The sequence below is a fragment of the Lygodium microphyllum genome, chromosome 5 (assembly GCF_053477565.2).
Source record: "Lygodium microphyllum isolate KBCC chromosome 5, Lygodium_microphyllum_v1.1.10, whole genome shotgun sequence".
Lineage (NCBI taxonomy): Eukaryota > Viridiplantae > Streptophyta > Polypodiopsida > Schizaeales > Lygodiaceae > Lygodium > Lygodium microphyllum.
In genome coordinates, this window is record NC_141139.1 from 107747272 (window position 1) to 107774332 (window position 27061).

Here is a 27061-nt window from a genome sequence, read left to right on the forward strand (position 1 = left end):
TAGAGCCTTCGAGCTTTTATCTTGCAAGTTTACCCATGAGAACATGAACCAAAGATCAAAGTGTTAGTAAAAACATAAACCAATTGACTTTCACTTGTCTAGATGTGAATGTTTTGATATTCAATGAAAAAAGTGGGCGGGAAAAAAAAACGACACTTTCATGAACACCCACATAATGGATATACCTTGACTAATGGGATGTGTGGGGGATGTGTGATGTGTTTGTGTGTGTGCAAGGGAGAGATTGATGGAGAGATTTAATATAAACTAATAATGTAAGACTACAAGACGAGAATATTTACAATTCCGCAAAAAAAAACCTTAAAAGTACAACTAAGGTTAAGACAAGATTGTGATATGAATGCATAAGTTTCCCATGACATGAAAATATATCCATGGGACTATTTGCTATTAACCCCATACCTCCAAAGGCTGCATGCTGCAGCCCGCAAGCCAAGCGCATGCCCACACACCCACCTGCATGTGTGTGCACGTGTCCCCCTTTGCTATTCTAACTGGTATCCTTAACTAGACCAAAGCATAGGCCATTGACAAGTTGCATCAGAAACCAACAATTTTCAATGGTAGGGTGAAACACAATTTGACAAAAACCTTCGTCTAATACCTAGTTAAATTGCAAACTCAAAAACCTACCAAAACATTATACCTTAACTGGTCATGTTCTAATCAAAAGAAAAAAGCCATTCATTAATATACATTGTCCAACTGTTCTCCATGCAATTTTTACTAAAACAACACACAGAAGGTTCCATTTTCTACAGAAACAACTGCGTCTAGTTCGTAGGCTTCACGAAACAAGCCTCAAAACATTCACGTCCCAAAATCACAAATTTTCCTATTTCTCTACAGACATGTGCAACCTGAATCAAGATAATAGTCAACTGCTAGCAACCCAAAAACCCCAGCAGATGTAACATGTATTTGAGAAAAGGATTGATTTTCACTTTATTAATACTACTGATAAAGGTGTGGCACAGATGTCCATCACTTGAACTATGATCCATTCAGTAAATATTAACAGCGCAAATTTGTTCTATCATCACTTAATGTGGATGGACCTTTTAAAATGCTATCTTGTACTAGAAAACAGATCGCAGCAAATCATTCATCTGAAAATTGTGATCTAGGATCGCCTCTCTCGTTGGACATCATCAAGATTCAACCTAGTTAGGACATTGCAGTAGACATCCCAATCCCTGCGCCGTAAATAAATAAGCAAACGTCTGCGATACTGTACCATATCACCTAGGCCCTTTCTTGAATGCTTATCCTGTTGCATTATCGAAGTATCTTAGTGATGCATCTTACAAGCAGCAGTAATTGATAATGAAATGGATTAAACCCCAGATAACTCACCCTCTTGAAATTTGGACCTTCTTGTAGATGACGATTTAGATTGTTGATTCTGGCTGTAAGTATTGCAACTGCATAAAGGATGCTAGTTCAGCTTTGAGAACAGATATTTATATGTAAACTAACAATGCTCTCTCTATGAGCTTGACCCTGATTTTATCCACACATTTTGTATATTCACGTAGTTAAGGTCATTCTTACACGTATACATGCTTAGCATTATTTCCAACAAATGCCCCACCACAAACCACACCCACCCCCCCTTTTTTCTTGAGTCATGGGTCACAGAGTTAAAGGATAAAGTCAGATCCCCGCCAGAATGAAAAGCAAGAGGAAGCACTCACACCTACATTGAAGAAGGATCTACATCTGTAGAAAATTACAAAGGCCTTTTAGATGGTTAGAATGATGCTATAATTCATGATTTCTATTGCAGCATGTGGAGCAATACTGCATGGCATTTTTGGTGCTGTCAAAAGCAATTGTCTAAATTAACAAGGTCAACACACCAGTTGAAGCAGAATTGCTAATTAAGGATATAAACAAAAGCTTGATTTGACAAATCAAGCACACCGTCCAATCTTCCAAATAATGGAATTGGTATCTGATATATTGTCAGTGCCTTGATGGCCTTCGACAAGTCACGAGCCTCATGCTGAGGCCCATCCTTGCGGCACATTCAGGTATACCAAACGCGAAAAACTGGGAGAAGTATCAGATTGGCTTCATGCTACTTTGTCTCTAATGGGCTATGTAGTCAGGGTCCTCCTGCATGTACTTCTTCATTTTACTCTGTCTCCCCCATTTTGGCCTGCATCCCATCCTCTCCTAAAAAACATTATCCAATAGTGACCATCCCCGCCTGCTGATGAGGAAAATGCAGCCTCTAGGATTTGCTGTAGGTAAAGACACAGCCGTAGAAGGTTGTGACTGCAAAAAACACAGCATTGGAAGAACCTGTTGGATGGAAACAAAACTGGTACAGCCTGAAATGATGTGACCCAGCAGTCTTCACCAAGTATGGATGCTCCACTTCAGTCACATATGGCTTGGCGAATGATAACATGTGAGAGTGTGCAATGAAAGAGAACAAGACTATGGAGGGAGGAAAGAAGATGGAGACGAGACAAACATAGTGGAATAGAGGAACAAAACTGACTGAAACTGGAAGTACAAAGCTGGACTATGTCAGCCCTTATGCACAGCACAGAGCATCAATGAGGGAGCTAGATGGAGGCAGGAGAGTGATGACAAAATGGTGATGAGGGCTAGCAATAATGAACTGACTGAAAATGATGGAATGAGGGCAAATCAACAGCCAAAAGGCTGAGAAGTGGCTAACCTAGGACCAGTCTAAAACTACCACCCTGCCAAAAGGTGCCACTCAAGTCTGCCCGCCCATGAGGAGATGTCCACTTTGCTACATGGCAATGCTGCCTGCCTAGATCATAGTGAAAAGAAGATGCGAGGAAATACACAAGAACGGACCTCCACCTAAAGTGTCTTGGAGACAAGCTAACAAACCCAAACTAGAGCCCCTTGACTTTATGTCCTCATCTGACTCAAACTAAGCCTCACAAGCAAGAGACGACCATACAAGGCATGCATGTCTGCTAACGTATAGACATCTAGGGTCACAGGGGGGGATACCCAACAAAGCCATCCCAACATAGGCAAGTGTGCTCACCGGGGATAACAAACTGGATGTACTTGACATGGAAGAGATTGAACCTACTCTAGATTATGCAAGTGTGGAATCCAATCCTAAGCTACCAAAAGCAAAAGGGGATCCTAAATTATCTTATGAAGAGAGAGGGAAGGGAAGGAATTGCAAATGATTCAGCAGCAACATCGCTCAAATGATGCAGAAGGTAATGCAATAGGTATAATTGAAGAAGTATGTTTGCCTCTAAAGCTTCCTCTATCAAAAAAACATATTGATACCAATCTTGGTCTTGGTCTTCATCATTACTTACAATTGGGTCCTACACAACAGAAGGACAGACAAAGGGGGGTTTCACTTCATATGAATCAAAAGAATTTCACAAACCTCACTTTGGGTCTTGTTCTGATGAAGGCAAGGGTTCACCAATTATCTTGAATGTGGCATGTCCTCCTTGAGTGGAGAGATGGCCAGCTTCACCAAAACTAATTCTGGGCAATGCACACCTCCCAACAAAGTGTAGAGTGAAGACAGAGGAGTGCAGTCAAGGAGTCTTCAACACATCAATTTTGTGAATTTTGAGTCCCACATCCACTTAACCTCGAGTAAGGTGGATGAAGATGAAGAGGAGGATGTTTTATCATCCTCATTGAGAGCATAATGCAGCCTCAGGGCCTCAAGTGAAGGAGAAACCTGACAAGGCATGATTGGTTCTCAATAGGAAGGTGTCTCAGCCACTATGAATAGGTTGCATGTCACTCATGCAAATCAAGCCTTCACAATAACCAGAAGTACTCTTTAGAAGAGAATTGGTTCTAATATCATGTGAAGCTATGCTACAGTTTGCACTTTTAAAAAACACAAAATGTACAAACAAGCAAAACACAGTAACTCAGACAAAAATGCAAAAGCAAAAGTAGGGAAGAGTAGAATCTAATAAATAATGAATGCTGAATCATGAATGAATGAAGAGAACGTTACAGATGTGATTCTCGAGGAGCAGAGATATCCACTAATTACTGACTATCATGGGAGTGGGCTGATGGAGAGTGCCATCATCCATGTATGGATTTGAAGTGCAGCAATACCACCAGATCTGAAGAAGATGCAGCCAACTGAAGCTGAAGGTGATGTCATGCAGCAGTCAAGAGCCCGTGGGAGTAGAATGTGACTAAAAACCGATGTGAAATGCTGTAAATCTGATCGATGACCTGCTGTAGCTGTAAAATGCAGATCAGCCTGACATGTATGACTTAAAATGCAGCTGTGCCTAGCCAATGCACTGGGCTGTATGCAATCACCAAGTGGAGAACATGTCGTAGCAGTCAAGAGCCCCTGGGAGTAGAATGTGACTAAAAACCGATGTGAAATGCTGTAAATCTGATCGATGACCTGCTGTAGCTGTAAAATGCAGATCAGCCTGACATGTATGACTGAAAATGCAGCTGTGCCTAGCCAAGGCACTGGGCTGTATGCAATCGCCAAGTGGAGAACATGTCATAGCTGATGATGATGACTGAAAACACAGTGGTCTCTAATGTTGCTTGGCTAGAAGCAAGTAAAAACAGCACCAAAACAGGTTGTACCAGCAGCTGGACAAGTCACCTGACGTGCATGTAGGTAACCAAGCTGTAGCAGCTGAAATAGGGTGAAGATTCCTCCAAACAGGGGCAAACTGATAGTTGATGTGCGTGATGATGATGGTGTAACAGTCGATGCAGAAGATAGGCAAAGTGATCAAGAGTGGTGTGCGCAGTGAGTCAAAGGCCCTTCTGGGGCTGTTTTAATTAGCCCTAAGAAGACAGAAAAATAAGATAATGTAAAGCCAAGTTGTGATGGCTCAACAATTATGAATAGAGAACCTAAACCACTTATATGGCCATCCTGCAAAGAGTCATTTTTGGAGATCTGTATTTAGGAAGTTGGGTACTAAACTTAGCATAGCATCCACAACTAATGGGCAAACAGAAAGGATTAGCCACATCCTAGATGATATCATATATGTTACCATATGCAGTGAAAGGCAAACTAATTGGAAAGAGCACCTACCAATAGAAGACTTTGCATATACAGTGCCAACCACTCTCCCACTAGATATATTCAATGATATGTTGATCTATGGGTTTCCACCTAGAGCTCCTTATACACTGGGATTGCAAACGGAAAAGGTTCATGAAACTAAAGGCTTCTTCAAAGATATATTAGATGCTAAGATTAGCTCAAAGGTACATTAGAAGTGTCAAGATAAGTGCGTGTTAGATTACGGAAACAGATTTCTTTAGACTGATGGAAGCACGAGTGTTCTTCACCTCCCAGCCACGCCTAGATAAGTGCTGGCCTTCAATCTTATCTCTTTGCCAGCCGTCAACTTGTTGGAGTCCTACTATTTCTGGACTCCCTTACTCTCTAGGCTCCCCTTGACCCCGTTCGGGCGCCCAAGAGCCCGGACGGTCATTCTCGTGCATGTTCCCCTAAATTTACCTTAATGTAACATTAAATATCCCTTTTAATGTCACATTCCACACTTATGACCTTAATGTAACATTAAATATTACTTTTAATGTCACATTAATGTCACATTTCCTTCCCCTTAAGAATTGGTTTCGTCCTCGAAAACGATATTTGGTTTCGTCCTCGAAAACGATATTTGGAAGGTCTGACTGTAAATCGGGAAACCTTTTCTTTAAAGTACTTACTCGCTCCCATGTTGAGCTTTCTTCTGAACAATCTTTCCACTTAACCAAACATTCTTGATAAATAGTATTCCTCGTTCGTCTATTACGAACATTTAATATTTTTTCTGGTTCATGTGGATTAGATTGGTCATAGAATAACTCCTCAATGTCATCATTTAAGATTAGATTATCCAAATCACCCAGCTTCTTCCTTAATTTGCTTACATAAAAAACTGGATGTATTTTACTACCAGCAGGTAGTTGGAGCTTGTAAGCCAATTCTCCCACCCTTTTAAGTATTATGAAAGGACCACAATACCTTGGTGAAAGCTTTGGACAATGTCCCTTTTTCATAGTTTTAGTTTGTTCAGGCACCTTAAGATAGACCAATTCTCCTTCTTCAAAGGAGATGTCTCTTCGGTGAGGATCTGCATATGCTCTAGCTCGATTTTGAGCTTTTTTAATATTTTCTTGAGCAAATTTTAACATATTATTCATATCCTCCAAAAAGTCTTTAGTTGCCTGAACCTTTTCCTTATGCAGTCCTACTGCAAAAGGAGCTCTGGGCTGAAACCCATACATCAACATAAATGGACTATATCCAGTGGAAGAGTGTTTGGCACTGTTATATGCAAACTCTGCTATCGGTAAATACTCTTCCCAATTAGTTTGCCTTTTACTTACATATGCCCTAAGCATATCTTCAAGAATTTGGTTAACCCTTTCAGTTTGCCCATCTGTTTGCGGATGATCCGCCGTACTCATGCTAAGTTTAGTATCCAATTTCCTAAATACCGCACGCCAAAAATGGCTATCAAATTTTCTATCCCGATCAGAAATTATATTTGCCGGAAGGCCATACAATCGGTATATGTTCTCTACGAACAATCTAGCCAATTCTGGTGTTTTAACATCAATTGAAGTTGGAATAAACCTAGCCATTTTGGTTAACCTATCCACAATGACCCACACAGAGTCGTGCCCCCTCTGTGTTCTAGGTAAAGCAATAATAAAATCCATGGAGATACTCTCCCATTTTCCCGAAGGAATTTCTAATGGATGGAGAAGTCCTCCCATTTTTAATTTTTCAGCTTTATTAACCTGGCATTTATTACATTTGACCACATAGTCAAGGACGTCCTTATTCATTCCAGGCCAATAAAACTGCCTTTTAATAAGACTATAAGTCTTATTAACTCCTGGATGTCCCGCACTAGGGGTATCATGACACTCAAAGAGTATCTGGCGCCTTATTTCTATATCTTTCGGGACACATACCCTACCCTTGTAGAGTAAATAACCATTATCAATGGTAAAATTCTTCCACTTGAATCCAGTTTGAGCAACCCCTGATGCTCCATTTCCTAATTGAACATCCTCAGATATTCCTTCCTCAGTAGAAGCACTTTCATTTGGATCCCCATTTTTTATTGCTTCCCATATGTTGGAATATGCCGGATCAACCTGACATTTCCCTTTTAAAGATTCAAGCAAGTTGGAAGTGAACTGAGTAAAACTCAATTCATTAATGATGGGCATTCTGCTGAGTGCATCAGCTACTATATTATACTTTCCTTTTCTATATCTTATTTCATAGTCGAACTCTTGGAGGAGTTCGGCCCATCTGGCTTTACGCCCATGTAAATCTGGTTGATCATTAAGCCACTTAATGCTTTCATGATCCGATAAGATCAAAAGTTTGGCACCATACAAATAGTGCCTCCATTTCTTCATTGCATGTATTATTGCATACAGCTCCCTCTCATAAACAGAATAATTCTGTTTTGCACGATCTAATTTCTTGCTTTCAAAAGCAATTGGTCGACCTTCTTGTAATAAGACCGCGCCTATTGCCTTGTCACTGGCATCAGCTTCAACCACAAATGGTTTATTGGGATCCACTATTAATAATATTGGAGCTGTAGCAATAGCTACCTTAAGTTTTTGAAAACTTTCATTTTGGTCTGTTCCCCAATTAAAACTTTTCCCTTTCCCTTTAAGTTGGTTTGTCATTGGAACAGCTATTTTGGCATAATCTCAAATGAATCTACGATAAAATCCAGATAAACCTAGGAAGATCTGCAGCTCTTCCAGGTTCCGTGGAGGTGGCCATTCAATAATTGCCCTTACTTTTTCTGGATCCATGTCGATTCCCTCTTTCGAGATTATATGCCCTAGATATTTGACCTCTTGTGCAAAGAATTCACATTTAGTTTTCTTCGCATAAAGGGAATGTGTTCTTAACAGTTGGAATACTAATAATAAGTGTTCCAAATGTTCTTCTCTTGATTTACTAAAGATCAAGATATCATCCAAAAAGACTACTACAAAATGTCCTAGATAGGGCCGTAAAACACTATTCATCAGCTTCATAAAGGTAGCTGGTGCATTAGTGAGGCCAAAAGGCATCACCAAAAAATCATAATGCCCGTATCTAGTACGAAATGCCGTTTTGAAAATATCTTGTGCCTTAATTCTTATTTGGTGATAACCTGATCTTAAGTCTATCTTTGTGAAGAATTTTGCCCCTTGCAATTGATCAAAAAGATCTTCCATTCTGGGCATAGGAAATTTATTCTTCACCGTTATTTTATTAAGTGCTCTATAGTCAACAAAAAGTCGCATAGAACCATCTTTTTTCTTTACCAATAAAATTGGTGAAGCCCAAGGTGAATTACTAGGTTGAATAAATCCTTTATCCAGGTAATCCTTAATTTGTCTCTCAACTTCTTGATGCTGTGTTTCACTTAACCTATACGGTGGATTTGAAATTGGATGTGTATCCTTATTTATATCAATTGGGTGATTTATTTCACCCCTATCAGGTGGAAGGCCACTAGGTAAATCAGAAGGAAACACATCTTTAAAATCATCTAACAAACTGTTCAATTCATTATTTACATTCAATTCGCAAACATAAGAAAATTGTTGCTTTATATTACAGAAAGTAAAAGTATTCTGTACAAGAAGAGACCATAACATATATACCTCACAAACTTCCTTCTTTATCAGCTTCTGAACTTCAGTAGAACACAGCAAAGGATTATCAGATACTTCATGTTCACCTTAAATGACAAAAGTCTTACCATCCCTTTCAAATTCCAGTGTATTATGGTGATAGCTACGTTTTAAGGATGGTTCCAATCCCCATAGTCACTCCCTCCCTAGAGCAATGTCAGCTCTTTCCATGTTCATTATTTGGAAATCAAGCTTATCTTTATATCCTTGAATCTCGATTTCCAAATTGGATACCATTGGATCCCATATTTTATTGTCTTGGCCCTGCATCATACGCACAACGTATTGATGCTCACTATTTTGTTGGGGAAGTTTCAATTTTTTTACAAGTGCATAATTTATAAAATTATGTGTGGCAGAGTCATCAATCATGACTCTAACCCGTTTTCCAGCTATCAATCCATGTACTCTAAGTAAATCATGTGGCCCAAAAGTAGGCTGCCACAAAGAAGTTGACATACAACACTTATGTTGTACATCCATGTGCAAGACCTTTAAAGATTTATATTTTTCATGGCCCTTTAATTCTAAGGTCTGCACTACATGGATTTGTTTTTCTTTTCCCTTGCCCTTGTCCTTTTCTTTGTCTTCCCCCTTTTTCTTTTGAGGGCAATTCCAAGCAGCATGGTTAGGGGATAGGCAATTAAAACACAATTTTTGTTTTTTGGCCTTATCAAAGTCATCAAGACTTAGCTTTGGCTTCATATATGGTTTCTTTTCAAAAGGTTGTTTTTTACCTTTGAAAAATGGCATTTTTCTTTTAAATTTGCCCACAAATTTTGAGGTTTCTAATTCCTTAGACTTGGACTCCATATCAGTGAGACTGGTGAGTGTACCTGGACGCGTACTATCTTCATAAATTAATGCAAATTTAATTGCCTCTTCAAGCGTCTTAGGTAAACTCCGTTTTACTTCCTTTTTTCAGGCTTTATCCAGTCCCCTAATGAATCCTCTTGTTTTTTGGAATTCATCAATTCCTTCTAGTTTGAGGATTATCTCACGATATTCCTCCAGATATACCAATAGGGGCCGTCCCTTTTGTCTGACATAATCCCAATCTTCCCAATTTCTTTCCATTTCATTTTCAGGAAGAAATTCTTTTAAAAATACGGATTCAAATTGAGCCCAAGTTTCAGGTATTTTATTCGCCTCCTTTAAGGTTCGCCACCACTTATATGCTTTGGGCCCCAAAGTTAAACTGGCCTCCAGTGCTTGGAGATGTGGTGGTGTATTTTTTAATTTATGTAAATCTTCCCATTTTTGAAGGAAATTAAAGATTGTATCTTTATTCCTATCTTTTTCCTCCCCGTAAAATTGAGGGGGTTTCATATGCTTTAAAACCAGATTATCCCTCAATTTATGATAGGTTTGGGGTTCTTTAGAATCTCGAATGGTCGCATCTAAATCTTTCGATGAAGATGGGACATCTGAGATTTCTATCTTATTTTTATCTTTTTCCAACAGTAAAGTTAACTGAGATTTTATTTCGGTAAGTGTTTGAGTTAAAAACTCCATTTGAAACCCCTGAGTTAGCACACGAGCAGAAAGATCATCAAATTGCTCTCTTGTGGCAAAAAATTCTTCCCATTGTTCTTCTTGTATGTCTGGTTCATGGGGATCTACCATAGGTTGATCCCCGGAACTAGAACTTTCCATTACCCTTTCTTTCCCTTTTTCTGCCATTAATACACTGGAATTGGAAAGCAAAAATAAGAAATTTGCATACAAGATAAAATACTTCCCTGATTTTAATGGCAGGCTGTGGCTTCAGTTATGTATGAAGTTTTTCTGCCTGTCTCACAGCAGTCGCAGTCCTATCCGGCTCAGCAATCTGATACTGGCGGCTCCCCTCTGATCTACTTCTCGCGGATGCTGGCAGCTTCACATCTGATCTGGTTGGTCTTCGCGAATGCTGATGGCTCCACGCTTGGTCGGGTTGGTCTTCGCGCTGGTCTGGTTGGTCTTCGCGACCCTGATCCTTACGTTTTTTTTTTTTTTTAAATTCTGCCCGTTTCTGCCCGTAACGTTTTCTGCCACGGGTCCCGTAACGTTAGACCAATGATAAATGTCACTTACGTGACGTGGCGCTGCACTTCTAATGTGACGAGTCTTCTCCGTTTTCTTCACGGCCCGTCAATTCTCACGCGACGAGACGGTTCTTCACGGCCCGTTTTCTGACTGACGACCCGTCGACTATTATCGACGTCTTGATGACCAACAACCCCAGCGATTATTTTCGTGACAAATCACTTCACGTCTTCACAGCTCCTGGTTCTGGCTGCTCACGCGATATGACCAAAACTGACGACCTGACGGATTCTTGTTTGATTAATGATCAGAAACATAGGCTCTGATACCAATGTTAGATTACGAGAACAGATTTCTTTAGACTGATGGAAGCACGAGTGTTCTTCACCTCCCAGCCACGCCTAGATAAGTGCTGGCCTTCAATCTTATCTCTTTGCCAGCCGTCAACTTGCTGGAGTCCTACTATTTCTGGACTCCCTTACTCTCTAGGCTCCCCTTGACCCCGTTCGGGCGCCCAAGAGCCTGGACGGTCATTCTCGTGCATGTTCCCCTAAATTTATCTTAATGTAACATTAAATATCCCTTTTAATGTCACATTCCACACTTATGACCTTAATGTAACATTAAATATTACTTTTAATGTCACATTAATGTCACAGTGCGCAATGGGAATGCGGGTCAAAAGCGAAGCATCAAGAATGTTGAGTGTGAGAGCAAGAGAATCCCAAAATGAGTGTACAACCTTGTCATGGTACACAAAGAATAAAATGTATTTATATGTTAGGGTACAAATGAGGGTGTAGGATGTGTTCACACCCGTATAAGTTTATACACGGAGATTAAGAGGCTTTATACCCGAAGGAACTACACACCCAACAAACTCCCACTTAAAGGCCCGAAGTGGTACCTTTAAGCTAGTCGACTCCCACTAATCAGATGCAATGCTCCTGCTAAGCCTTTGCAAGACTCTTAGTGAGAACATCTACACGGTCATCTTGGGGTTTGACCTTAGTCAATATGACAAGACCATCATCCAAGACTTGTCGAATGAAGTCGTACCGAACATCTATGTGTTTGGTACATGCATGAAACATAGCATTCTTAGCCAGACATACTGCACTCTAGCTATCACAAGCAACAAGCACTAGAGTACGTGAAGAGAGACCAAAATCCTTGAACAAACGGCCAAGCCAAATAGCTTCCTTAGAAGCTTCTGTGGCTGAAATATATTTAGTCTCTCTAGTACTCAGTGCCACAATTTTTAGCAACCATGGACACCAAGAGAGAGCCCCACCAGTCAAAGATGTCGAAATCACAGAATCCCTGCAACTCTAGTGTACCCTTTCCATAGCATATACACTTCTCGTGTACCTTTTAAGTATCTGAAGATACATTTCACTGCTTCCCAATGTGACTTGCTAAGGTTAGACATGAATCTATTAACAACTCCCACTGCATGAGCAATGTCAAGGCGAGTTGCAACCATGGCATAGATGAAAGATCCACAAACTAATGCATAAGGTATGCCCTTCATAGCATTATAGCGACTACATCATCTTTTGGGCATTCAGTTTTACTAAGCTTTGTATGTGATGGTAAAGGCACACCAAGAGGCTTAGCATCAGGCATATTAAACCTGTCAAGTACTTTGCTAATGTACTTGTCCTGTGAGAGAAACAACAAGTGCTGCATACTCTCTCTCTTTTAATATGCACGCCCAAAATGTGTCTAACTACCCCCAAATCTTTCATTGAGAAGGTTGAACTCAACTGCCTTTTAAGAGCTACTTTTATGCTTTCCTGCAATCAGCATGTCATTCACATATAAGACCGGCATAATAACGCTTCCATCATCAGTCTTTTTAGTGTATAAGCAATGATCTACATGACTGCATTTAAATCCATGGCTAAGCATAAAGGTATCAAACTTTTTATACCACTGTCTAGGGGCTTGTTTCAGCCCATATAGGCTACATTTCAGCTTACAAACCAAATGCTCTTTCCCTGGAATAGCAAAACCTTCAAACTATTTCATGTACAGCTCTTCATCCAGGTCACCATGAAGAAAAGCAATCTTCACATCCATCTGATCCAACTCCAAATCCAAGGATGCAATGAGAGCAAACAAAGCACAAAACGTAGTCATCTTCACCACTATTGAGAAAACCTCCTGAAAGTCTATGCCTTCCTTCTGTGTATAGCTCTTAGCAACCAAACATGCCTTGTACTTAGCCTTCCCATCAATACATTTCACCTTGTAAACCCATTTGTTAGAGATAGCATTCCTATCCTTGGCATACAAGCTCCCATGTGTTATTTGCATACAGAGACTTCATCTCTTCCTACATAGCAAGCTCCCACTTTCTCTTGTTTTCACATGACTCAGCCTCTCTAAATATCAAAGGCTCACCTCATCAATCAATAAAATGCAATCCAAAGATAGATGAGACTTCTGTGGCTGCCTTCTAACACGTGTAGACCTTCTTACCCAATGATATGTATTGTTAGGCAATGGACCTACATCCTCAAGTATGTGCACACCATCACTTGGTGGCTAATTTTCAGCATTTTCTTGCTGCTGTAACCTATTTTCAGCACGTTTTACTTGCTGTCCAATTTGATCCTATGCATCTATTAGTTGTCCATTATCTTCTGTTGTAGCACAATAGATTGGTGCTCATTTTCACTATCAAAAGAAACAACATCTTCAGCTAATGGCTGCTTTCAACAACTTTGCCTCATCAAATACTACGTCCCAGTTGCGTACTATCTTTCTGCCCTTAAGAAGCCAAACTATAGCCCATCTCTCCCTCATCTCCATATCCCATGAAGATACCCTTGATGGATTTCATGTCTAGTTTGGTCCTTTGATCTACAAGAATATGCACAAAGGCATCACAACCAAAGACGCATGAATGGTTATATAAAGCAAGTTTGCTAGACCAAAAATCTTCAAGAATGCATAATTGGGAGAGCGATTGCATACATGAACTATAGTTTTAAGAGCCTCTCCCAAAACTGTTGCAAAAGATTAGCTGTGGACAACATGCATCTAACTCTCTCACAAAGTATGTGCTTATATCTTTCAACCACACCATTTAATGCAGGATTATACGGACCTATCAACTCCCTCTTAATGCCATGCATGTCATAAAACTTTTTGAACTCATTAGAAACATACTCACTCCCGTTATCCGTTCTTATAGCTTTTAACTTAAGCCCTTTCTATGTGGTAACAAAAGCATAAAACCTTTTAAAGGCATCCAATACTTCTTTTTTGCTCTTTAACACGTACACCCATGACTTTCTCTCTACTGAAATCATCAATAAAAGTAATAAAGTATTGTGCATCCCCATATGAAATAACAGGCATAGTGCACACGTCAGAGTGTACTAAATCAAGAGCATTGGACTTCTTAACGACACCAAAGTAATAAGGAGACTTCACATGTTTTTCATATATGCAATCATTACAAAAGTCGAGACCAAAGCTTTTTACATTAGATCACCCTAAAGAGGAAAGAACCTGAAGGCCTTTCTAGTTCATATGGCTAACTCTTTTGTGCCAAAGTTCCAACAGTGAATGAACTTCGGTCATAGCCAAAAACTTGTCATGTAATGCTTTATAATACAGATAGTACAAAGTCCCCTTTTCGCTACCCTTAACAATCAGCATAGAGCCCTTGTGGACTTTCCAAGATCCACCACCAAAAATAGTAAAATATCCTCTTGCATCAAGCTACCCGACTGACAATAGACTTTTCTTTATACCAGATACATCTCTAACATCCTATAAAATCAGCTCTTGGCCGTTTTCAAGGGCCAAGTGAATGGTACCTACACTCTCTATCTCACATGAATACTTGTTGCCCAAGTTACCTTTGCCTGGGCAACCTACAGTGTATTCTAAGAATAACTCCAAAGAGGGAGTAAGATGAAAAGAGCCACCACTATCCACTATTCATGATTGGGACAACCCATCATCAGCTGAAAGCAAAGCATCAATTACCTCCCTTTTGGTGATGTGCATATCACCTATTGCTAGCATAATATCTGTCATTAGGACATGTATTTTTGAAACCTCACTTAACATGTGGATTAATTGTTAATCACATGGTTAAATAAATGTTACACATGTGAACTACAATTGGGGTTAAAGTAAATTTACGAGCCCGGAAACTGAGAAAATCACGGAATATCAAAGGCAAAAGTTGTTGTAAGTTATACTACACAGGTACTTTGTGGTATCTAGTGCCAGTTGTTGGCCTACGTCATTCATTTGGTCATAAGTGTCAGTGACACTAGAGAAGTGGCGTTTAATAGTACCTAACACCAATCTAATGGTCAAAGATGACGCAAAGACACTTGGGAATGGAAGTTGCCTAGCTAATTTAATTATTGGCCTGTCTGATTATTTTTTTGGACATTGAAATAATTATTAGATTAATTTTCAGTATTTAAAGACAGAAAATTAATATTTAATTATGTCTAATGCTGGAAAAACCGTTTAAGAAGGCTGCCACTTGTCAAAAATGCCCATGCAAGACTGAAAAACGTCTTTAGAGGTTGGAGATAGGTATTTTTAGTGTATTCAACTTGCAAGAGAGAGGGAGGAGATGCTACTGCTCTAATTTGCAACCATTGGAGGACCTTCTGAGAGGCAGTCAAGGGCAAGAGAAGACCGATCAACAGCAAGTGACAACATCTACAGGCTGTTGAGATGGGGCAGTAGCAGTAAATGACTAATTTTCTTTAGTTCTTTGCATCTACAAGCTGTTGTGGCTGGGCAACAACTGCATTTGACTGATTTTCAGTCATTCTTCGCAACAAAATTTCGAAATTTCTCTCTCTACAACTTTCTCTCTCATCTCTCAACCATTTCACAACCTTGCTCCGAAGATCTCAACATTTGGACCCTTGGAGGCCGAGAAATTGCAAATTTCTCTACTGTAAACCCTAATTTACAACAGAAATTAGCCTCAAGAATCATCCCAGAAATTGGAAGCTCCAAGACTTGGATTTTTCAAGGCTGAAGGTGAATTTCAGCTAAATTCATGTGGAGAACTAGCCAGCCATTGAATTTGGAGCATTTCCATCGTCTATGAAGTGGGTGAAGGCCAATTAAGTGCCCAAATCAAGGGGCAAATCAAATTGAAGACTTGTTGTCACTTTGGACAGCAAGGGTAGTTTGGATTGTGAAGGGGATCAGAAGAATCCCATTGTCCAAGATCAGTAGATAAATTTGTATTTTCAGATTTGCATTAATTGTTTGCTACTGTAATTAAGTTGTAATCAAGGATTTACCACCCATCCATGGAAGGAAGGTTGGATACAATATCTACATCATTGCATGAGGCTGCAACAAGTATCTCTCCGGTGTCAGAGAGCTCTTCAATGACCACACTACATGCAACATTTGCCTTTGCAACTTCATTCAAGGGAGAGCTGTCATCATCTTTCTTATCATCCTTCTTTTTCTTTGCTTGTTGTTTCTTTCTTTCTTACTCTTTCATGTAGTGCTGATAATTGAGTTTTTTATGCCCTTTACGTCCACACTGATAGCAAGTAACATCTTGTTGTTTGCCCTTGCTTTTACTCCTACTTTTATCTTTATTTGTTGCATTATCCCTCTTCTCTAACTTGCCTCTAAGATGATAGGCTCAACCACTACTTTCTCCACTAGACTTTCTTCTAATCTCCTCATTGAGAATAGAGCCCCTAACACCATCAAAGGTTAAAGCAAGGTTGTTGCTAAGTGAAACAACCAAAGACCCCCATCTATTAGGCAAAGTCAATAACAAAAAAATAGCCTTCAGTTTATGATTGAAGGGTTGCAAACCAATCTTGCAACTCACTCAAAATCCATATGAAAGCACTCAAATGCTCAAATGCTAGCTTAGAACCATCCAACCCTTCAAAGATTGTGATGATACTCTTCTGGAAACCAAGCTTATAGCTATGAAAAATGAGAATTAGACTAGACTCAATAAGAATGCCATTGCATACATTAAAATGGCTATATCTGATGATGTACCTATAGACATTAAGCGTCTTCACACGGCTTATGCCATATGATAAAAGTTAATGGATACTTCTGAAAATATAATTCTAGTGAATCAAGTGCATCTCATGTGCAAGCTTGTGAATAGTGGCTATTTTTCAGCAAAGTGCCAAGTACCAATGTTGTATCTTATGACAGTGAATAACAAGCTGAATATTCAACTAATTTCAGCCCAAAATTTTAGGAAATAAGATCAAGATTTCATCCAAATACACGTACAGCAATAGAAAGAATAACTTTCATCTATATAACTGAGATTCCAACATGAATTCCATGCATACATCACTGCAAGGTGACTCCCACTTCAGAAATATCACCGAAAATACATCTGCAACAATCTCAAATCCGAAAATGATCAGTAAGACTGCTACACCATGAATATTCAGCAATACATTAACTCAATAGGAGCTGCCTAACATGTGTATTGCATATGCATGTGCCCAAAAGCACTTCTGATACACAAAAAATGACCAAAATTCTCTGCAATTTCTCCAAATCCTCACAAGTAGGGGATAATAAACTCGAATTACACTGCTTACAGCACCAAGATTGCTTCGATAATGTCCCCAAAGTGCATTTCACACATCAATTTTGCCAAAATGCACAAAATTTGCACTTGAATGCTGATCAGAATGCGAGCTCAGAGTGAGCAAAGATAGAGCAAAGAGCTTAGAGAATCATGTTAGAGTGTACCAATGTGTTGCATAGTACACAAACAATAAAAATGTATTTATATGTTAGGGTACAAGTAAAGGGTGTGTTCACACCCGTAAGTTTATACACGCGGGAGTTTACACCCGAAGGGGCTTTACACCCAACAACCTCCCATTTAAAGGCCCAAAGCGGTGCTTATAAACTATCCAACTCCCACTAGTCAAATGCAATGCTCATGCGGAGCCTTTGCAAGGCTTTAAGCAAGAACATTTGCAAGGTTATCTTGGGTTTTGACTTTAGTCAATGTGACAAGGTCATCATCCAAGACATGTCAAATGAAATGATACCGAACATCTATATGTTTGGTACAGGCATGAAACATGGTATTTTTAGCCAGACATACTGCACTCTGGCTATCACAACCAAGCACTAGAGTACCGGAAGAAAGACCAAAATCCTTGACCAAACGGCCAAGCCAAATAGCTTCCTCAGAAGCTTTTGTGGCTGAAATATATTCAGTCTTTGTAGTACTCAGTGCTACAATTTTTGCAACCTTGAACATCAAGAAATAGCTCCACCAGCCAAAGTAAAGACACACCCACTGGTAGACTTTCTAGTGTCAAGATCTCCTACTATGTCCAAATCACAAAACCCCTACAGCTCTAGTGTACCCTTTCCATAGCATATACATTTGTCTTGTATACCTTTTAAGTATCTAAAGATACATTTCGTTGCTTCCCAATGTGGTTTGCCACGGTTAGACAAGAATCTACTAACAACTCCCACTGCATGGGCAATGTCTAGACGAGTTGCAACCATGGCATACATCAAAGAACCACAAGCTAATTCATAAGGTATGCCTTTCATCGTAGCAGCAACTGCATCATCTTTTAGGCAATCAGCTTTACTAAGCTTTGTATATGGTGGTAAAGGCACACCAAGAGACTTAGCATCAGCCACATTAAATCTGTCAAGTACTTTACTGATGTACTTGTCTTGTGAGAGAAACAATAAGTGTTGTTCTCTATCTCTTTTAATGTGCATGCCCAAAATGTGTTCAGCTCGTCCCAAATCTTTCATTGAGAAGGCTGCACTTAGCTACCTTTTAAGTGCATGTAGAGTACTCTTATACTTTTCTACAATCAGCATATCATCCACATATAAAACCAGCACAACAAGGCTTCCATTATCAGTCATTTTAGTGTATAAGCAATGATCTGCATGGCTGTGTTTGAATCCATGGCTGAGCATAAAGGTATCAAATTTTTTATACCACTATCTAGGAGTCTGTTTCAGCCCATATAAGCTGTGTTTCAGCTTACAAACTAAATGCTCTTTCCCTAGAATAACAAAACCTTCGAGTTGTTTCATGTACAGCAACCTTCGAGTTGTTTCATGTACAGCGCTTCATCCAGGTCACCATGAAGAAAAGCAATCTTCATATCCATTTGATCCAACTCTAAATCCAAGGATGCAATGAAAGCAAACAAAACACGGAGCGTACTCATCTTCACCACCGGTGAGAAAACCTCTTGGAAGTCTATGCCTTCCTTTTGTGTATAGCCCTTCGCAACCAGACGTGCCTTGTAATTGGGCTTCCCATCAATACATTTCACCTTATAAACCCATTTGTTAGGAATAGCCTTCCTATCCTTGGGCAAAGGTACAAGCTCCCATGTGTTGTTCACGTATAGGGATTTCATCTCTTCCTGCATAGCAAGCTCCCGCTTTTTCTTATTTTCACATGACTGTGTCTCTTTAAATGTCAAAGACTCACCTTCATCAGTCAATAAAATGCAATCCAAAGACGGCTGAAACCTCTGTGGCTGCCTTCAAACCCGTGTAGACCTTCTTACCCAATGATCCGTGTTGATAGGCAATGGGCCTACATCCTCAAATATGTGCACACTATCAACTAGTGGCTGATTTTCAGCATTTTCTTGTTATTGTAACCTGTTTTCAGCATGTTCTTCTTGCTGTCTTATTTCATCATGTGCATCAATTTGCTATCCATTGTCTTCTGGCTGTAGCACAATAGGTTGCTACTCATTTTCAGCATCAAAAGGGACAATATCTTCAACTAATGGTTGCTGAATGGCTGGCTGTTCATGCTGAAACTTGACCTTCTTTTTTTCAAGGTCACCATCTGTAGTATTTTTCAGCAACTTTGCCTCATTGAATACTATGTCTCGGCTACGTACTATGTTCCTATCCTGAGGAAGCCAAACTCTATATCCCATCTCTCCCTTATCTCCATATCCCATGAAGATGCCTTTGATGGATTTCATGTCTAGTTTAGTCCTTTGATTTACAGGAATATGCACAAAAGCATCACAACCAAAGACACGCAAATGGTCATATGAAGCAAGTTTACCAAACCAAACCTCTTCAAGAATGCCATTTTTCAATGCACGATTGGGAGAGCGATTGCACACATGAACTGCAGTTTTAAGAGCCTCTCCCCAAAATTGCTGCGGGAGATTAGTTGTGGACAACATGCATCTGACTCTCTCACAAAGTGTGCGATTATATCTTTCAGCCACGCCATTTGATGCAGGGTTGTAAGGGGCTGTCAACTCCCTCTTAATGCCATGCATCTCACAAAACCTTTTAAACTCATTAGAGATATACTCCACCCCATTATCCGTTCTTATAGCTTTTAACTTAAGCCCTTTTTGTGTGGTAACAAAGGCATGAAGCCTTTTAAAAGCATCAAGAACTTCCTTTTTGCTCTTTAGTACATACACCCATGACTTTCTACTGAAATCATCAATAAAAGTGACAAAGTATCGTGCATCCCCATGTGAATTAACAGACATAGCCCACACATCTGAATGTACTATGTCAAGAGCATTGGACTTCTTAACAACACCAGAGTAATAAGGAGACTTCACATGTTTTCCATATACGCAATCATTACAAAAGTCAAGTCCAGAGCCTTTTACATCAAATCTCCTTGAAGAGGAGAGAACTTGAAGGCCTTTCTAGCTCATATCACCAAGTCTTTTGTGCCAAAGTTGAGTCTTCTGTGCCAAAGTTCCATCTGCGAATGAACTTCAGCCACAGCCAGAAACTTACCAGGTAATGCTTTACAATGCATATAGTACAAAGCCCCCCTTTTGCTGCCTTTAACAATCAACATAGAGCCCCTGTGGACCTTCTGAGATCCACCACCAAAGGTAGTAAAATACCCTCTTGCATCAAGCTGCCCAACTGATAATAGACTTTTCTTTATACCATGTGCATATCTAACATCATGCAAAATCAGCTCTTGACCATTTTCAAGGGCCAAGTGAATGATACCTACACCCTCTATTTCACATGCATAATTGTTGCCCAAGTAAACTTTGCCTAAACAACCTGAAGTGTATTCAGAAAATGACTCTAAAGAGGGAGTGACATGAAAGGAGGCACTGCTGTCCACTAAGCATCAATCACCTCCTTTTTATTGAGGTGCATATCTCCTACTACAGCCATAATATCTGCATCATTACATGAGGCTACAACAAGTATATGTCCAGTGTCAAAGAGTTCTTCAATACCCACACTAGATGCAACATTTGCATTTGCAACTTCTTTTGAGGGAGAGTGTTATCATCTTTCTTGTCATCCTCCTTTTTCTTTCCTTCTTGTTTCTTTCTTCTTGCTCTTTCTTGTAGTAGCGACAATTGGGCTTTTTATACCCTTTACATCCACATTGATAGCAAGTGACATCCTGCTGTTTACCCTTGCTTTTACTCCTACTTTTGCCTTTATTTCTTGCATTACCCCTCTTTTCTGACCTGCCTCTTAGATGATAGGCTAAACCATTGCTTTTTACACTAGACTTTCTTCTAATCTCCTCATTGAGAATAGAGCTCCTAACACCATCCAAGGTTAAAGCAAGATTGTTGCTCAATGAAATAACCAAAGACTCCCAGCTATTAGGCAAAGTCATCAACAAGAAAATGGCCCTCAATTTATCATTGAAGGGTTGCAAACCAGAGTCTTGTAATTGGCTCAAAATCTTTGTGAAAGCACTCAAATGCTCCGATGTGGGCTTAGACTCATCCAACTGCATGTTTATGAGCTTGTGTATAAGATGAACTTGATTTATTGGAGTTGTATTCTCATAAGTATCCATCAACTTTTTCCATATGGCATAAGCTATATCAAGACGCTTAATGTCCATAAGTGCATCATCAGATACCGCCATTTTAATATATGCAATGGCCTTTTTGTTGTGTCCAGCCCAATCCTCATTTGTCATAGCTGTACGCTTGGCTTCCAAGAGAGCATCATCACAATCTTTGAGAAACAAAATGCCAGCATCCTGTCCTTCCACAAATCAAAACAGGTGCAATCCATAGTTGTCAAGTACGAAATGTATGATACGATACGGTACTAATTGGTACCTTATGGTTTTAAAAGGTACGGTACGATATTAGTACCAAAAAAATTTAAGATGATTTTTTAGATAACAAAAACCATAAATCATTAAATGATAGATCATAGAATACATGTTTAAAGTGGAAATAGCCATTTCATTACAGAATAAGATGAATACATAAGGGTGACCATCGCGGTCGCATGGGCTAAGCAAAACATGCGATACAACTACAGTCTAGTACATCTGATTTAAAAAAAAGAGAGACCTATGTGACATGTCATATGAATGATGAATCTATAATGAGGTATCACTATCATCATTATCATCATCATCAGAACCATCTGAGTGCTCATCAAGAGAGTCTGAAGATGACTCCTTGACATCCAATGATGAGACAGACTCATACTCATCCTCACTCATGAGATTATCATCATCATCAAATGATGGCTCCCTAGGTGGCGGTTGTGTAGGCAAGGGAGAGATGTCATCATGAGGCACAGGATGTGAGCTACTAGAGCTCCGCCTTACATATGTCTGCAAGCCACTCGAACCACCCCTCCTCAATGATGGAGAGCATCGAATGACCATGCCCCTACTACCACCTACTCGAACTCCTCGCCCACGAGCACGCTAACTGCGAGTGTCACGAGTATCTGCTGCTATAAGCTCTCTATAGAGCTATGCAAAAATCATCTCCTCCTCCTCGTTCACCTCCTTATGTACACTCGGAAGAGTGTCGCCCGTCAACTTGAATGTATCAACATTCACCTACACAATGCAGTGATGCACGTAAGATTGATCATGATTCATTGTAAACACTAAATGCTAAAGTCTAAATTGTAAAGTATAAAGTTTAAACATCAAAGTTCAAAGTTTAAAAGTTAAAACAACAAATTTTAAATGTTATGGTTAAGTGTTTAAACTTTACCTGCTTCGGACTACCCATGCTCATCATAGCCCTCATCATGCGTAAGTTAGTGCGGTAATAGACTAGCCGCTCTAACTGTCGTGTGCTAAGCCGATTGTGAATCTTTGTGTGAATGAGAAAATAGGCACTCCAGTTTCTCTCACATGCACCCGAAGAGCAATCCTGGCCAAGGACCTTCATGGCTAAGGGCTAAAGGGTCTCCAGTGAGTATCCAAAGTTTTGCCACCAAAATAAAGGCTTCACAAGTGACTCTCTCCTCCAACAAGTGGGAGAAGCAAAAGCCACATGCCCTCTCTTATCTGCATAGCATCCTAGCTCCTCTAGCATTGCATTGTGGTCATCAACAAGGACCACACGAGTCAAATAAGCAAGCTGGTCTAAACGAAACTCTCTATCATCCATGACCGCCGGTGACTTGTAGGCTGGATATATCAATGCAGCAAAACCATGGATGGGCTTATGCATCCACACCCATCTCCTCTCTACTATCTCTAAAACATGCGCATGTTGTGTCTCTGTGATCATTGTACAAGCACATACCTCCGCCAATACCGCTCTAAAGAAGTGAACGAGAAGGTCCATGGTGGACCCCTCGCAATCACTCATACGTAACACCCTATAAAAGGGAGTCACGACAATGACAACAGCACGGACATTTTGCCAAAACTGCTCATTAAGGCACAAGCGCTGCATGGCTTTGGCCTCCTCTGTCTCATGCTCATCCCACTCATTCCATAGAGTGGACACCACTGTTTGGCACAAGGCGGACCGCACCTCATAAAGGCACTCCAGCAATAACCACATGTAAGCAAAGCGAGTTGAAGAAGGCTTCTTCAACTCAAGTGTGCTATGCTCACAATACATCGCAAGCAGCTTTACCTTTACCGTGAAGAATGTGACAATTGATGTAGCTTTGCGAACCACCCTCTTCACCCACTTGAGCTTCCCAATGTCCTCCATGAGCAAGTCCGAACAATGACTTTGTTGAGGCTCGAATTGCACTATATTAGTACTTTTATACCTTAGTACTAGCATATATGTAGAACCAGCATATGGAAAGTGACCTAAGATGTAATATGAAGCATTCAGGTTTTTACCTGACATGCAGGCGCCTTCCTGACAGTCACGAGTTTTGTGTCTTTTGTATTCTTGCATGATGAGAACAGAGATCTTCTTCAGGACAGCGCAGATTCTGGTCGTTTATGTCTGGTTCTAATAATGTGTATCTGTGTCCTGATTATTTGCGCTGTCTACTGCAAGTTATTTGATCAGGAGTGAATATGATGATGATAAACTGTGTGATCGTTTTCAGGACAATGGTTCAACATTGATATTTACGATATGTAGATCATGTTTGCATGGTATTCCTGAAGATTAGGTATGTGTAATGGCTGTAAATTGTGTCAGGAAGTTTCCTGCAGTGCTAATTTCCTGCATTTCCTGTTATGGTCCTGATGGTCCATAACACTTTGGTGATCCTGCCCAGTTTCATGAGAATATTTTTCATGATTTAGGTATACGGCTTGGAAGAAATACTTACACAATTTGGTTGCAAGAATTTAGGATGCTAATGGCATTGAAGATGTACAAGGTGCCTTGCATGGGGAGTCTTTATGTCAAAGAATTATCCTCATTCCTCCAATCGTATTTTCACAAGGAGCAGATCTCGAGCATTGAGGGAGGCATTGTCAAGACAGCAACAACAATCTGTAAGGTCTGATGATATAGATGAAGTGGTGCAATTAGGCAGGCTGGATGAAGAGGAGTTCACAGATGTTGGACATAATCTTTTGGGGATGGGTTCTGCTCAGGGCACTTCCACAGTATATCATTCTCCTGCCACCTCTACAGAGTCCATTCCTACACCTCCAACCCCTTCCAGCATACCAGATGTATCAAATAATGAAGAACCAGTATTACCTCCTGACTACCAGGGTACTCCCCCAAAATAGGCACTTGAAAGACTGCAGCATGCAGTTCTAGGGAGAACATTCCTGTTAAGGAATGCAAGGGTTTTAGTTAATAAATCTTTGAATTTTAATCCTTTACCACCTCAAAGGAAACCTAAGAAAAAACACAATATGAATCAAAATCAATTGTTCAACCCAAAGGTGAGGGCATCTAAATTTTCAGGCAGGAAGAAGGAAGATCCAGATTGTCATGTAGCTCAGTTTGAAACAAAGTGGACAGCAAGTGGATTTAATCAATTGTATGGAGATCAGGTTAAAGAGCAACAGTTCGCAGCCACTTTGCAGGGGAAAGCCATGAACTGGTTTTCCAATTATGGCATGGCAGCATTTAACACCTATGATGAATTGAAGAATGCATTTTTGGGCAGGTTCCGGAAAGATAAAACATCAGGAGATATTTTGAGGAAGATAAAGAGAATTAAGCAAAAGAGGATGTTGGTGGAAGATTATGCTCAAAAGTTCAAGAACCTCTTGAATAGGTTGAATAATGTTGATGCACCATCAGTGGAAATACAAATTACTTATTTCATTAAGGGTTTGCAAAGCAAGATCAGGAATCCAATTGCTAATGTAGAATTGGGACAGAATGGTACACTGGATACCATGATTAGGGCTGCTATAAGAGTGGAGAGAAGGCTGGGTACTTCTCGTTCAAAAAGACATAAAGAGGATGATTCTTCAGGATCAGAGTCTAGCACAGATTCAGATTATGAATCTAAAAGTGATACTAGTGATGATGATAGTGAAAATAGTTCAGATTCAGAAAATGATGCCAGTGATTCTGATAGTGAGACTTCTCGTAGGAAGAAACACAAGAAGAGGAAGGAAAAGTCAGGATCAATCAAGTCTAGAAGGAAGAAAACCAAAGATAGGAATGAAAGAAAAGTAGAGGAGACTAAACTAGATCAAGCAAAAGCTGAAGGATTTAGGTCTTTCAGACACTAAGAGGAAAGAAAAGTATTGTGAGATATGCCAAAGAAATGGCCATGAAACAAGGACGTGCTGGTACAATCCTAATGTTAGGATGCCACAACAGATGCCAATGGGGCAGCCTAGGCTGAGGGCTTTGCAGCTAGTTGCAGTAAATCAGGTTATGACTCACACAGTGCCTCAAAGACCTTTCAGGGGATCTGGAAGAATACAGGCAAGACAGTCTTGGGGAAATTTAAGAACACAACAGCAAACTACTCAAATGGGAGCATGCCATTATTGTGGAGGTCAAGGACACTTTGTGGGACCAAACTGTGAACTTTGGGCAAGGCATAGGACTGAGAGAGGAATGCCAGTAGCAAGGAACCGCAATGACGGGAGACCTGCAGGAGCATCTCATCTACAGCATCCACCTGCCCCAGTTGCAGCAGTCCTAATAGAGTTACCTGATCACAATGAGGAATGGCAAGTCCCTGCTGATACAGGAGCTGTTAGAGGTAGGGAAATACAGCAAGAAGAAGTTCAAGAAGGTCACGAGAGGGGGTCAGGTAACTTAAATGCTGCAAGTATGCATATTCAGTGTGATTGTTTTAATTGCATCAAAGTTGAGGATTGTCCTGATGAAGCTATGGTATTAGCGGTTACTAGAAGCCAAGCAGGCCGGAAGCTTGATTGGCAGGAACAAGAGGAAGCCAGGAGAAAGGTGACAAAGCAGGTCAAAAGACTGCAGAAAATTGCAGAGAAAGACAGATTGGAAGAGCCTGAGGATCAGGCAGAGTCAAGAACATTATTTCCTGATGATCAAGATCAGTCTCCTAAAGATAAAGAATCAGGAAATTTCAATAGGGAGGTTCAGCAGAGCTATTTCACGCTCTAGCAAAGTGTTCCTTGCAATTAACATTGGAGCAGATCTTGGATTTGATCCCAGGGTTCAAGGAGAAGTTACTCCTGAAGATCAGGGAAAAGCAGCAAGAGGTTATTGAAAGTACATCAGTTCAGGATCAGGTACTTCCTGACTGTCAAGCAGTTATACCAACTCAAAAGGAGGTGGTAGATTATCAAGTGTCTACTATTCAAGTTGAATATCAAGGGAAGAAGTTTGATGATGTCCTGTTGGATGGGGGTTCTGGAGTTAATATCCTTTCTAAACATACATATTTAGCAATTAAGCAAGAAGAGTTGCTACCAGCCCCATTTCACGTCAGGATGGCAGACCAAAGGAGGTTACAACCTCTGGAAATTCTAAGGAAGCATGAAATTCAAGTTGCTGGTCTGAAGTTCAGGGTAAGCTTTGTGGTATTAAGAATGTCAGAGATTGGAGATTCTTACAAGATGTTGTTTGGAAGACCGTGGTTTAAGTTGGCTAAATTGAAGCAGGATTGGGGGAATGAT

General features: G+C 40.1%; 1 protein-coding gene across 2 annotated transcripts in view; it reads right to left on the reverse strand.

Annotated features, from left to right (window-relative positions):
- Window positions 1–941: 941 nt before the first annotated feature.
- The window catches only part of LOC148036261 (uncharacterized), a 103716-nt gene continuing 77596 nt past the window's right edge, over window positions 942–27061 (reverse strand). The window contains exons 4-5 of one of the 2 annotated variants that reach the window (XM_087678285.1): window positions 1378–1445; window positions 942–1291 (exon numbers count right to left, since the gene is read on the reverse strand). In XM_087678285.1, coding sequence (XP_087534411.1) covers window positions 1145–1291; window positions 1378–1445 — 215 coding nt within the window. In that variant the 3' untranslated portion in view covers window positions 942–1144. The remainder of the gene's footprint in view (window positions 1292–1377; window positions 1446–27061) is intronic. The other variant, XR_015690923.1, reaches the window with a different exon arrangement.